Raw genomic sequence first — 12,854 nt, 5'->3', positions numbered from 1 at the left:
AATCAAAAGCCCATGAAGAAAGTGCATCAGGCTGGTTTTAATCTAGACAGGCTAAATGACATGATACAAAAGGAATCCTAGCAAGCTCAGAGCCTCTGTGATCAAATGTATTATAGTACTAGAGGATCTATTATAATCATAGTTTTTAAAACAAAAACTACATAGACTATTGCCAAGGGAAAAAAGAGAGATAGTGCTCTGCAAACTACATTCTTACTGGGTCTGTAATCAAAGATATTCTGAAATAAGTGATTTGCTTGTTTTTTGTTTATACTAAGGATCAAATCTAAAGCTTCCAGCAGGCCATTGGTGGCTCACGCCTGTAATCCTAGCTACTCAGGAGGCTAGGTTCTGAGGATCGCAGTTCAAAGCCAGACCAGGCACAAAAGTCTATGAGACTCCCATCTCCAATAAGCCACCAGAAAACCGGAAGTGGCACTGTGGCTCAACTGGTACAGAGCTAGCCTTGAGCTGAAGAGCTGAGGGTCAACCCCCAGGCCCAGAGTTCAAGTCACATGATCGACAAAAAATCAAAACAAAAAATCTAAGGCCTCCAACAGGCTATGCAAGTATTTGATCGCTTAGTTATACCCTCAGCTTAAAGTGATGTTTTAAAATCCAAAATCAAATAATATGTCTTAAAAATCACCAGAACCATTTAAAACTAATTTCTCTGTCATTATAATAATGTTACTTGGGGTAGAAGGCTACTTATTTGGGGGAACTTATATTGTTAAATTAATTATTTTTTTCTTAAGAAATCTTTTCACTGTGAAAATTCTTTTCTGTATGAGTCACAAAAGAAGTTATTGATAGCGTATGTTGGAAAATATATAACCAGTTCCTTAGAGCTGTAAAAATTAGCATGTTGCTTCTTCCACGTACTATTAACTATATTCGAGGGCTTCTTCCCTAATACTTCCAGTTTTACCCAAAGAGAGACCTTCTTAGAGTTTGTACTTTATCAAGTAATTAGTGTGCCTCACCTCATCTTATTTAAAAAATTCTTTATAAAGTCAAGCATTTTGAATGCTTTTAGCTTATTTGTAATGAGGTTGATGTCTAAAGTGAGCCAAGAATAATCACATTCTGTGTTCATGTACACATTTGTGTACATGGACATGTATATGAGAATCATCTCTTTGAAAATTTCAGTCCTTATTTACAAACAGTATTTATAAAGAAAGACTGAGGCATTAACATGTCAGCTAGCAAGGACTATAAGACAGAAAAGGTTTCTAGAACTCCATCATTCTAACCAATGGTGAACACAATTTCCCTCCATTCTCCATGGGGGATATTGGTTTAAAAAAAGGAATAGTAAAGATGCTTCAAATTTAACTCTTTTATAATCTAGACATACTGACTTTTATTAGCATCAGCGTTGGTAATCACTGCATACTGACCTACCTAGCCCCGATGTTGACATAATCACATCATAGCAAACTGTCTTGAGTTAATGGAGAAAGGTTTATTATTTTCCAAAAGAGTCACATAGATAAATGTTGACAAGTAAAGTCTAGTCTTGGTTTTTAATTCGGAAGTCTTTCTTTTCTGTGTGCTACACCCTTATCTGCTTCCTCAGGGGTCATTTGTTCTAGCCAAGAGAGGAAGGAACAAGGATATGATTGGTCAACACTGTATTTTGAAGGTAAAATATGCTGCTAAGAAATTCTTCAAAACACCAATTTCCAAATCATGAAAACTGAGTAGCTTTCATTACCCAAAACAAATGTCAATTTTCTTAAAAAATAAAGTCTGATTTAAAACATTTGGTGAAATCATGGTATGAATGAGAGTGTTTCATTCTACCTACAGATACTATAGTTGTTTCAGCTGGCCTCCTAGAAACATTACCCTCAAATCTTGGAAAGGCAAAGTAGCATAAAAGTGCTTTGTGTGACTACATAATAGTATAATTTGGTTTAGTTACACAAAGAAACTGCTCTGAGATATATATTGTATATACTAACGGTATATCTTTCTTAGGCAGTACCCAGAAAGAAATATGTTTCATGTAGATTGACTAAAACAAATAAGCATGCCAAGATATTTTCCCATATAATTTCAAGTGTTTCTCAGAAATTATCAAAACATTGCTTGAAAAATTTCCCTAAGTACTTCCCAGAATCTTATTTTCAACAAAATATTTTGTCACAATTTTTTTAATTTAACTCCTTTTTTTGCATGATTATACACACATACATGCAAAAACAGGTAAACACAAACACTAACCCATCAACACTTAGTAATACCAAATCAAACAAATAGAGATAAACATAATCTAACAAAAAATATAGCAGGGTGGCTCTGAAGTACCTAGAACAGTTAAACTTTTTTGGCTAAAAGGAACTGGCTTGATCTTAGAAGGACAGTTTGAAATTGAACTATTTGGTTGCTATATTTGAACTCATTTTAGTTTTAAAAGAGGTAATTGGAAGGAGAATGGAAAAGAAGAATAGTAAAAGTTTAATCAACTTAAGTTTTTTCTTCAAAGCTACTGTAGTACTCAAAGACATCTCTTTCACTAAAGAGGTACTACCGTCTAGCTAGCTCTATACAGCCCACACTCGGTATGAACTATCTACTTGCTAAGCTTCATCTGTTACTTTGATGGAGTACTCATGTTTACAGCATTTGAGATAGTGATCAGAGTCCATCTCATGCTCCTTCAGTAACCCAGAATAATATATTTCCTAATTTCTGGGTCACGTCCTGGTACATGTCCATCTGAAGAAGAGGCCATTTCTTTATGAATGGTACAATATTATGCTTCCATTTTCTTGATCCTGTCATCCAATGATGGGCACCTGGGATAATTCTATATCTTGGCTATGGTGAATAGTGCTGCAATCAGTGAGCATAGTTGTACTGGTGGCTTTACTGCAATCTTGTTTGTGTTCTATTGGATAAATGCCCAGGAGTGGAACTGCTGAACCATAGAGTAGATCTATGTTTAGTTTTATAAGGAACCTCCATACTGTTTTCCAGAGTGGTTGAACAAGCTTACATTCCCACCAATGGTGTATTAGAGTTTCCTTTTGGCCACATCCCCACCAGCATCTATTATTATTAATGTGTTCTTGATAATGACCATTCTAATTGGAGTGAGGTGGAATCTCAGTGTTGTTTTGATTTGCATTTCCTTTATGGCCAGAGATTTTGAGTATTTCAGTTAGTCAGTCCTAGAGAAACAAAGGCTGCATGGTTTACCTCATTTGTAGTAGCTAGAATGTACACATAAATGTATAAATAAACACATTGGTTGGTATGCAGGTGGATATAAATGAATTAACTGAAGTATAAGAGACTGTTGAAAGCTCAAGTAGTATACTTGTTTAGAAAGACTTGGTCAAAGTCCAACAAAAGGAGTACCAGAAAAGGGGTACATGCAAGAGGGTGAGTGGGGCCAAGGGGTAAAAGAATTATGAGGGAAAAGGAGGAAAGAATGCTGTCAAAAATTCATTAAGAAAAGTAGAGAGAGGTGGGTCAAAGAGGGGTGAGAATGTTGAAGGGGTGGCATTGATCACGATACATTGTATTTGTTGTATGCAACCATCATTGTATTCATAAACGGCTTTGTTACATGGCATAGCCTTTGTATAACTACTTTAACATAATTTTTTAAAAATTTAAATAATAGTTCTTAAGCATCCTTAAAAAAGAAAAAAAAGAAGAGGCTAACACAAAAGCCAAAGGAGATAGGTGTTTGTGAAGATTGTGCATATGGTACATGCCTACCACATACTAGTATTAGCTCTCTGAGAATCAGTCTCCACAAAGTATTTTATATCCCACTAGTAAAAATAATGGATGAGTAGAAGTACCCTGACATAGGTAAAACTTTCTAAATTTGTAATATACTACCATAAGCCCACATATAAAATATTAGTAAAAAAATCTTTCTGAGTAAAAACTAAATTGAATCTTTTGTGTTTATTTTTCATGTCATAATGGGTGTCACATGCAAATTACACAATTCAACTTCAGTTTATACTTGGGGAAGGGCCTTCCTAGGATTTGAATTCAGGGCTTTGCACTTGCTAGGCAGGTACTCTACCACTTGAGCCAGGCCTCCACATCCTTTGCTCTGATAGTTTTTCAGATAAGGTCTCTGTTTTTGCTGAAATAAGCTTGGTTTGCAATCTTTCTTAACTCAGCCTCACAAAATGTTGGGAAGACAGGCATAAACCAACATGCTCAGCAATTGGTTGAGATATGGTTCTCTGAAACTTGTTCAGGCTAGCCTCAACCTTGATCCTTCCAATCCCTACCTCCTAAGTCACCACCAATGTATATTTATTTTATTTTTTATTTTATTTTTAATGCAGCTTTTTTATTGTAAAAATACTGTATAGAGGGGTTACAGTTACTTGAGCAAGGTAATAAGTACATTTCCTATCAAGCATTGTTGCCTCCTCCTTTGTTTTTCCCCTACCATCACTTCCCACCCACCTCCACATGTTTATTTATTTTTAGATAAAGGCTCACTATTTGGACCAGGCTAGCTTAGAATTTACTCTTTACCTCAGGCAAATCTCAGACTATAAATTATTCTGCCTCACCCTCCAGGTACTAGGATTACAGGCCTATACCACCATGTCTAGCAAAACTCATTCATCTTTTGTGTTTGTATGTTTGAACCCAGGGCCTTGCCCATGTTAGACAAGCACCCTACCACTGAGCTACATCCTGATCCCTAAAGTATACTTCACATACAATAAAATCCACTAGTTTTAAGCATAAAGTCTACATAGTCACATAAACATCAACAAAGTCATGAAACAAAAACATTACCATCATTCCAAGAAGTTCCCTAATTCTCCCACATGCTACCCTAGCAAACACTGATAGGCTTTCTGGCCTTACAACCCTACTTTACCCAGATTTTCATATGATTGGAATGGAGGCTATCTAGTCTTTTGGAGTCAGCCCCATAATGTTTTGTGATGCCAGGAGAAAAGAGAAATCAGATGGAACTGCTGTGTACTGTAGGGAGGGAGGAGATAAGAAGATGAGGGAAATGAGATCGCCTGCAATGCGTCTAATTAGTTCCTGTTGTTTCTAAGGTACATTTTAATACTGGAGAAGAGGTTGCCAGCTGTCCATACTGATCTTCAGGCTTACAGGCTACCTAGGAAGAACCTGGGGGAGATGCTCAGACTGGGTGTCAGTCTCAGAAGCAATCATAGTAAAAGGCTCCAGAAAAGAATGATTGAGAGAGTAGGTTTGGAAGTAAGAGAGAAAATTTCTGGAAGAGAAAACTCCAGTGTTCTATCAAAAGCCTTGTTGAGGAACAGTTGCAGTTATTCCTGGCTTCTATAAATCCAGTGTGCTCACCTGGGAAATGGTATCACAGAACAACATTCACTAAACATGGTAGACACTCTGTGAAATTAGCATATCTATGTTCAAGTCCTGGACACCTGAGCTGCATCTTGGTAACATTCAAAAGCCATCTTACATTTCTTCGCCTCTGATTTATTATTTGTTACACATTTGCTGAACTCTTGAAATAATAAGGAGTTCAAATGAGATAATCTATATAGAATCACAATTTATTTTTCTGTGTACCAGCAATAACTGCATTCCCCATCGTTCCTACATTCCAAAACAAGAATGTGAGTGTAATGTATTACTGGCTGTAATTTTTAAATGGCCATTTCAGATCCACAAGATTATCTGGAGTCACAACCATAACATTATATGATTATTTGGAGCAAAGATTTGTGTGAGAATATTTCACTTGAAAGCCAATTTTACCTATTTGATAAGGGAGGGGCCAGGGTATCTGCCAATCTTCACAGGAATGGACATCCATGTGCATGCACCTTCACATTTATATAAAGTAATAGAATGCTAGGAAGGAACCTTATAAAGTTTGTTGAGAAGCAATGCAGACAAATGACAAATATATGTACTCATATTAGCTCTGATGATTCAAGGGGAATTTTATATTCAAAAGTTGAACACATACTTTACAGTTGAAAAAATAGTACATGTTGTTTATATCTTTTATCTTTTTCAATTTAATATCTTACAATGGAGTTGTTGAAACAAGGATATTGATAAAAAAAATACTGTTAATTAACCTTCACATCTTGCTAGTGTTCCCACTAATGTCCTTTCACTGGTCTAGGCTACCTAGGGTCTACACAATTTATGTATTTATGTATTTATGTATTTATGTATTTATTTATTTATATCAGTTAGTCATGGAGCTTGAATTCTAGGCCTGGGAGCTGTCCCTCAGTTCTTCAGTTCTTCAGCTCTTTAGCTAAAGGCCAGTGCTCTGCCACTTCAGCCACAGCACCACTTCTGGTTTTCTGGTGGTTTATTGGAGATAAGAGTCTCACTAACTTTCCTGCCTGGGCTGACTTTGAACGTGATCCTCCGATCTCAGCCCCCTGAGTAGGTAGGATTACAGTCATGAGCCGTCATTGGCGTCCAGCCTAGGGTCACACAATTATGCCTTCTTAGTACCATATCTTATAACCCTTCTTTATCTTTTTTATATTATTTATTTATTTATATTTATTTATTTTTAGTGCTACTAGTGTTTGAACTTAGGGCCTTGTACTTCTAGGCAAGCACTGAGCCATACTTCCAGCCTTATTGATTAAAAAAAATTTTCCTGACTTTCACAGTTGGAAAGTATTCTCTTCTATTTTTTAGAGTTGGCCTCAATTTTGGTTTGTCTGATGTTTTCTTACACTTGGCTTAAGGTAAGACAACGCCACAGAAGTCATAGTATGTTTTTCTCAACAGGGTACCAATGTGACTTCAACTAGTGGTGTTAACTTTGATTATTCTTTTAAGGTGGTATATTAGATTTCTTCAGTGCAAGTTTATTATTTTTCACTTTTTAATAAGTAAATATCATGTCATTTTTGTTTACTTTGGTGTAGGGGATTGAACCCATGGCTTTATGCATGCTAACTGTATCTACACTTGAAGCTTTATTCTGTTTTTCAAGAAGGTTTTGTGCTTCTTTAAATTGATGGTCAGGGTTAAATCAAATGTCATTCTCAGAGGGTTGAAAAGAGCCCTGTCTTATGGATATAAGAAATGATGCCCCAGAAAATAATGAAGCCATAATTTACGTGTTTAAATATATTTTTTTCAATCCATGCTGAAATGGATTGTCTGACATTACATGGCAGGATTTTAAGTCCTACCTCCAGGCAAATCTCACAGTTACTAGCAAAAATGAAAGTGTGAAATGCTTTTTAATGTATATTTAACAACACATAGTCTGATGATTGCTGATGTGTATAGTCTCCGTGGACTCCCTTTACTATCAGAGGAGGATGCTAAGAGACAACTTTTTACACATTTAGTCTATCTAAAACCATCACATGTTTACTTTTCAAATATCCAACAGTCATTTATAACAAAATCATAAAAAGTGAAATACTTTAAGTCTAATTCAAACTTTAAATCTCATGATCACAAACAACTTCCAGGAAAAGTACAATTACCTTTCACAAGTGATAGCCCTGTTATTCTACCTTATGAAAATTGTCTTCCTTTAGCTGATACTAACTACCCATTTAAAAAAGAAGAGATACAGTATGGTAGTTGGGGGTTTGAGGGGTAATCCTACTTCATTCATCTTTTTGATTCAGAGATTTACATAACTTCCATTTAAAGGAATTTCCATCATTGAATCCAGTGTCATGTCTGCTTGTGTCGAAGAAGTAAATTTCACAAACTATACTTAATTCCTTCCTATGGTGTCACTATTTAATAAGGATTAAGGTACCATTTTTTTGCATTTATACCGGATTGCACAGCAAGAGTTCACGTCTTATACTAATATATGCTAAATAGTTGCATAGTATATAGATCATTGTTGTTAAAATAGCAATACTGAAGGCATTTTAGATCACAGAGCCCCAGTGGTCTACATTTGTTTGCTTTGACATTATTAAATACAATCTGTTTCTCTAACTGTGACTCTAATTGCTAGATTTGCATGACAGAAAAGTTTGCTTTGTGAGTTGACTTTTTATTAACAGTGCTTGCATGTTGTTTTCTGCTCTTGCTCTCTGTGTTTCATGAGCAGACAGAACACCTTCAGTTACATTGAATAATTATGCATAATCAATAAGTTTTTATCTTTGTTTTTGTTGTTTCTTTGATATGGCCTACAGGATGCTGCTGGCAAGGTTCTGGACCGCTGGGCCATCATGTCACGAGAAGAAGAAATCATAACCCTTCAGCAGTTTCTGCGGTTTGGAGAAACCAAATCCATTGTGGAGCTAATGGCAATTCAGGAGAAAGAAGGGCAGGCCGTAGCTGTACCATCTTCAAAGACAGACTCAGATATAAGGACTTTCATTGAGAGCAATAATCGCACCAGAAGTCCCAGTCTCCTCGCTCACTTAGAGAACAGCAATCCTTCAAGCATACATCACTTCGAAAACATCCCCAACAGCCTTGCATTTTTGCTTCCATTCCAATATATAAATCCTGTCTCAGCCCCACTGCTAGGGTTGCCTCCAAATGGGCTACTTTTAGAGCAACCAGGACTGAGGCTGCGAGAACCAAGCCTTTCAACACAGAATGAATATAATGAGAGCAGTGAATCTGAAGTATCTCCCACACCTTATAAGAATGATCAGACACCCAACAGAAATGCCCTGACCAGCATTACTAATGTGGAACCCAAAACAGAACCAGCTTGTGTCTCCCCCATTCAGAATTCTGCCCCTGTCAGTGATCTAACCAAAACTGAACACCCAAAAAGCTCATTCCGGATTCACCGGATGAGAAGGATGGGGTCAGCCTCTAGGAAAGGAAGAGTGTTCTGTAATGCATGTGGGAAGACATTCTATGACAAGGGTACTCTCAAAATTCATTATAATGCAGTTCACCTGAAGATCAAACACAGATGCACCATTGAAGGTTGCAATATGGTCTTCAGCTCCCTCCGAAGCCGTAATCGACACAGTGCAAACCCTAACCCTCGTCTTCACATGCCTATGCTAAGAAACAACCGAGACAAAGATTTAATTCGGGCTACATCAGGAGCTGCCACTCCTGTCATAGCAAGTACAAAATCAAATCTCACACTTACAAGTCCTGGCCGGCCCCCAATGGGTTTTACCACTCCCCCACTAGACCCTGTCTTACAGAATCCTCTCCCTAGCCAGTTGGTATTTCCTGGGCTAAAGACTGTACAACCAGTTCCTCCATTTTATAGAAGTTTACTCACTCCAGGGGAAATGGTGAGCCCTCCAACTTCCCTCCCAACCAGTCCCATCATTCCAACCAGTGGTACCATAGAGCAGCACCCCCCACCACCCTCTGAGCCAGTAGTGCCAGCAGTGATGATGGCAACCCATGAGCCCAGTGTCGACCTGGCACCTAAGAAAAAGCCCAGGAAGTCAAGCATGCCTGTAAAGATTGAGAAGGAAATTATTGATACCGCTGATGAGTTTGATGATGAAGATGATGACCCCAATGATGGCGGAGCTGTAGTAAATGACATGAGCCATGACAATCACTGCCACTCCCAAGAGGAGATGAGCCCAGGCATGTCTGTGAAGGACTTTTCTAAGCATAACAGGACCCTGTGCATTTCAAGGACTGAAATAAGAAGGGCAGATAGCATGACCTCTGAGGACCAGGAGCCTGAGCGGGACTATGAAAATGAGTCTGAATCTTCAGAGCCCAAGCTTGGTGAGGAATCAATGGAAGGGGATGAGCACATGCATGGTGAGGTGAGCGAAAAGGTCCTGATGAACAGCGAGAGGCCAGATGAGAACCACAGTGAGCCTTCTCACCAGGATGTTATCAAGGTGAAGGAGGAATTTACAGATCCCACTTATGACATGTTTTACATGAGCCAGTATGGACTGTACAATGGTGGGGGGGCCAGTATGGCTGCCCTGCATGAGAGTTTTGCATCATCTCTGAATTATGGCAGCCCTCAAAAATTCTCCCCAGAAGGTGACCTGTGTTCTAGCCCAGACCCTAAAATCTGTTACGTGTGCAAGAAGAGTTTCAAAAGCTCCTACAGTGTGAAGCTTCACTACCGGAATGTTCACTTAAAAGAGATGCACGTCTGCACAGTGGCGGGTTGCAATGCTGCCTTCCCCTCTCGCCGAAGCAGAGACAGGTCAGTAAATCTCCATTGGCTGCTCCTGCTGAGGGTGGAGGGTGCCAGTTTCAGTCACGTTGGACTTACTATTAAATGATGCAACTTAGATGTTTCTGATGCGACTGTAAAAATTGTCCACGGTGACCTGGTTATAACTAAGCTGCAATGCTCTTGAGGATTGTTGCTCTTGGTGCTTGTTATGATTAAGCATGCAGAATCATACGCCATCTTACCCAGTAATGCACGTCATTTTTCTCTGTGGATTGTGTGTTTGTGTGTGCATACGTGTTTCCATGCATCTAGGTGTGAATTAAGTTATCTGTACACAGTTCCCTGCCTCCCCATTAACCTTTACTTAGAAGCCGCAGCTTCTGTCATTATATATATATCTATATATATAATTTCTGCTTTGCCTTGTGGCTTTTTAATTAAATCAATATATTATCTTCATACACACATATTTATCCAATATAGAAACAGAAATTTACGGATGGAAAGAACCATAGGTCCAGGACATCGAGACAGCCTGCATCTCCGTAGGTATAACCAGAAATGTTATCATTCCTTACATGAGTATTTAGTGTGTCCTTGAATTCTTTACAAGTCATAAAAATATTAGAAGAAAACAAAACCAATCATTGTTGTATGGGAAAAGGTGTGGTGGCATGGGTTTCTTTATTTTAACTTCAGAGTGTCTTTCATTGTAGCTCTAAAATGTAATTTCCCATGTGAATTAGGCACAGAAGGGGAGACATGCATGTGCTTTAGAGATCAGTTAGAATACTTTATGTCCAGCCTTCAGATGACATCACACTCTAGCTATGTAGCTGAAGCACTGAAATAGTTGGACTTAAACAGAAGCAGCTGGCCCTAAACCTACCATGTTCTTTATTAATCCTAAAGAAAATGGCAATGTATGTGGAATGTGTGAAGGTGATCAGTAGTAGTAGGGTAACAAGGTTATTCTTTACATATGGAGTTAAGCAGATTATTTACATTAAGACACCAGCCCAGTTTAACTCACACAATAGACAGATCTTCCTATTGTATTTGTTGTGGGTTTGGTTCTCCATGTTTTTCAAAAATAATTTCAGAGAAAATTTTACTACATGGCAAAAATCAATATGCACAAAAGGAAGAAATTTAGTAAGGGAGTTTCCAGATAGCTACCACTAGAATTTTAGTATTTATCATTGGATAGAGTTATATGACAAAGTAACATAATGAAAGTACCACCCCAAAGTAGTGACTCATCTAGTATATTCTATTTGATTTTTATATTTGAGTGATAAAATAAAAAGTAGTAAAAATAATGTTTTTCTTCTACTGACATAAAAAGGACCCAGTTTCTGAAAAGTGGAATCTCTAAGAAAAATAAGTGGTTTCCTTTTTTTAAAAAAGTTTTTTTTTTTTTTGGGTCCGGTCATGGGGCCTGAACTCTGGGCCTCGGTGCTATCCCTCAGCTCTTCAACTCAAGGCTAGCAATCTACCACTTGAGCCACAGTGCCACTTCCAGCTTTTTTTTTCTGCTTATGTGGTATTGAGGATTCAAACCCAGGGCCTCAAGCATGCAAGGCAAGCGCTCTACCACTGAGCCACCTTCCCAGCCCAATAAGTGGCTTTCTTAAACAGCTCAAAACATGCTTTGAGGAGAAACTTATTTTCTTAAATGATTTCTCTACCTCCATATACCATTTTCTGTTATTTTCATTTTCAATCCTTGACAGTCCCAGAATATGTCAGATAAGGTAGTTTATACTTTGAATACTAACATCTAATACTATACCCAGTCTCCCCCAAGTCCGTGAATAATATTCACTTTTTCAACTTTAAAATGGAGTACTAGTGATAATGAGGTTAATGCATTGGATTTTATTTAACAAAAATAAAACTCTCATGAAAAGCTGCATAAATATTTATGGAAATGGAGTATTTGAAGATAAGCCAAATTTTAAGCTTATTTGCATGAATTCCTGTCATAGTTTTAGATGGTTTGCTGAAAATATTGTAGGTCATAACACTGGAATAAACAGCTGTGGATCCAAAAGGCTACACGTCTTTAATTTATGTCCAGTCACCAGAAAACTCAGTGCTGTTGGTGTTTTGTTCCTGGTGTTATATACCAGGTACTATTAAGGAGGTACTATTAAGTTGCTTTTTGTCTAAGGAAGACATTATTATAGAAGGAACATTACAGTATTCACTTTTAGTCTAAGATTAGAAGCTTGAACCAGTCAGTAGGATAACTAGGATATTCTGAATGGGAAGAATAATAAAAATGTTCCCCCAGCTGTGTTCAGTCTCCCAGAAGACAGCAAGCCTCAGAAGATAGTTCATACATTGCATTTGCGTGAAATAGTATACCATACCTAGTCTTTGTCATTTCAGGGTTTTGTCACACATGATAAATGAAGAAACACATGATGAAAATGTAGAATGAAGTTTTTGCTTCTCACTTAAAATTTTGCTATCTCAAAACACATATTTTGATCCCACTTTTAAAACTTTTAAAATGTTAAGAGGGATACTTTAATCTTGACATAACTGTTTCTTGAAAGAAAATATTCACCTTTGTTAAGACAATCTCTTCTATTACTAGTATAATTATTACGGCTAGCTACTACCACATAACCTTAGAAACAGCAATGCCATTGGGATCACAGCTGGTTTCTGTGTCTCAGCAAAGTAGACTCTGGAACATAATTACACTCCTGTTTCAGACTTTTAAGGCTGTTCCATTAACAAA

The 12,854-nt window shown here is 37.6% G+C and overlaps 1 protein-coding gene across 4 annotated transcripts in view; it reads left to right on the top strand.

Moving 5' to 3' along the window:
* Bnc2 (basonuclin zinc finger protein 2) overlaps positions 1 to 12,854 on the top strand; it is a 433,182-nt gene that overhangs the window by 396,450 nt on the left and 23,878 nt on the right. For 3 of the 4 annotated variants that reach the window (XM_070007731.1, XM_070007722.1, XM_070007739.1), the window contains one exon: positions 8,157 to 10,126. In XM_070007731.1, coding sequence (XP_069863832.1) covers positions 8,157 to 10,126 — 1,970 coding nt within the window. Of the gene's footprint in view, positions 1 to 8,156; positions 10,127 to 10,582; positions 10,649 to 12,854 lie in introns of all 4 variants that reach the window. The other variant, XM_070007714.1, reaches the window with a different exon arrangement.

Source organism: Dipodomys merriami, unplaced genomic scaffold (genome assembly GCF_024711535.1).
Source record: "Dipodomys merriami isolate MVZ:Mamm:240054 unplaced genomic scaffold, mDipMer1.0.p SCAF_11, whole genome shotgun sequence".
In the NCBI taxonomy this organism is placed as follows: Eukaryota; Metazoa; Chordata; class Mammalia; order Rodentia; family Heteromyidae; genus Dipodomys; species Dipodomys merriami.
This window is presented reverse-complemented; position numbering and strand designations above follow the sequence as displayed.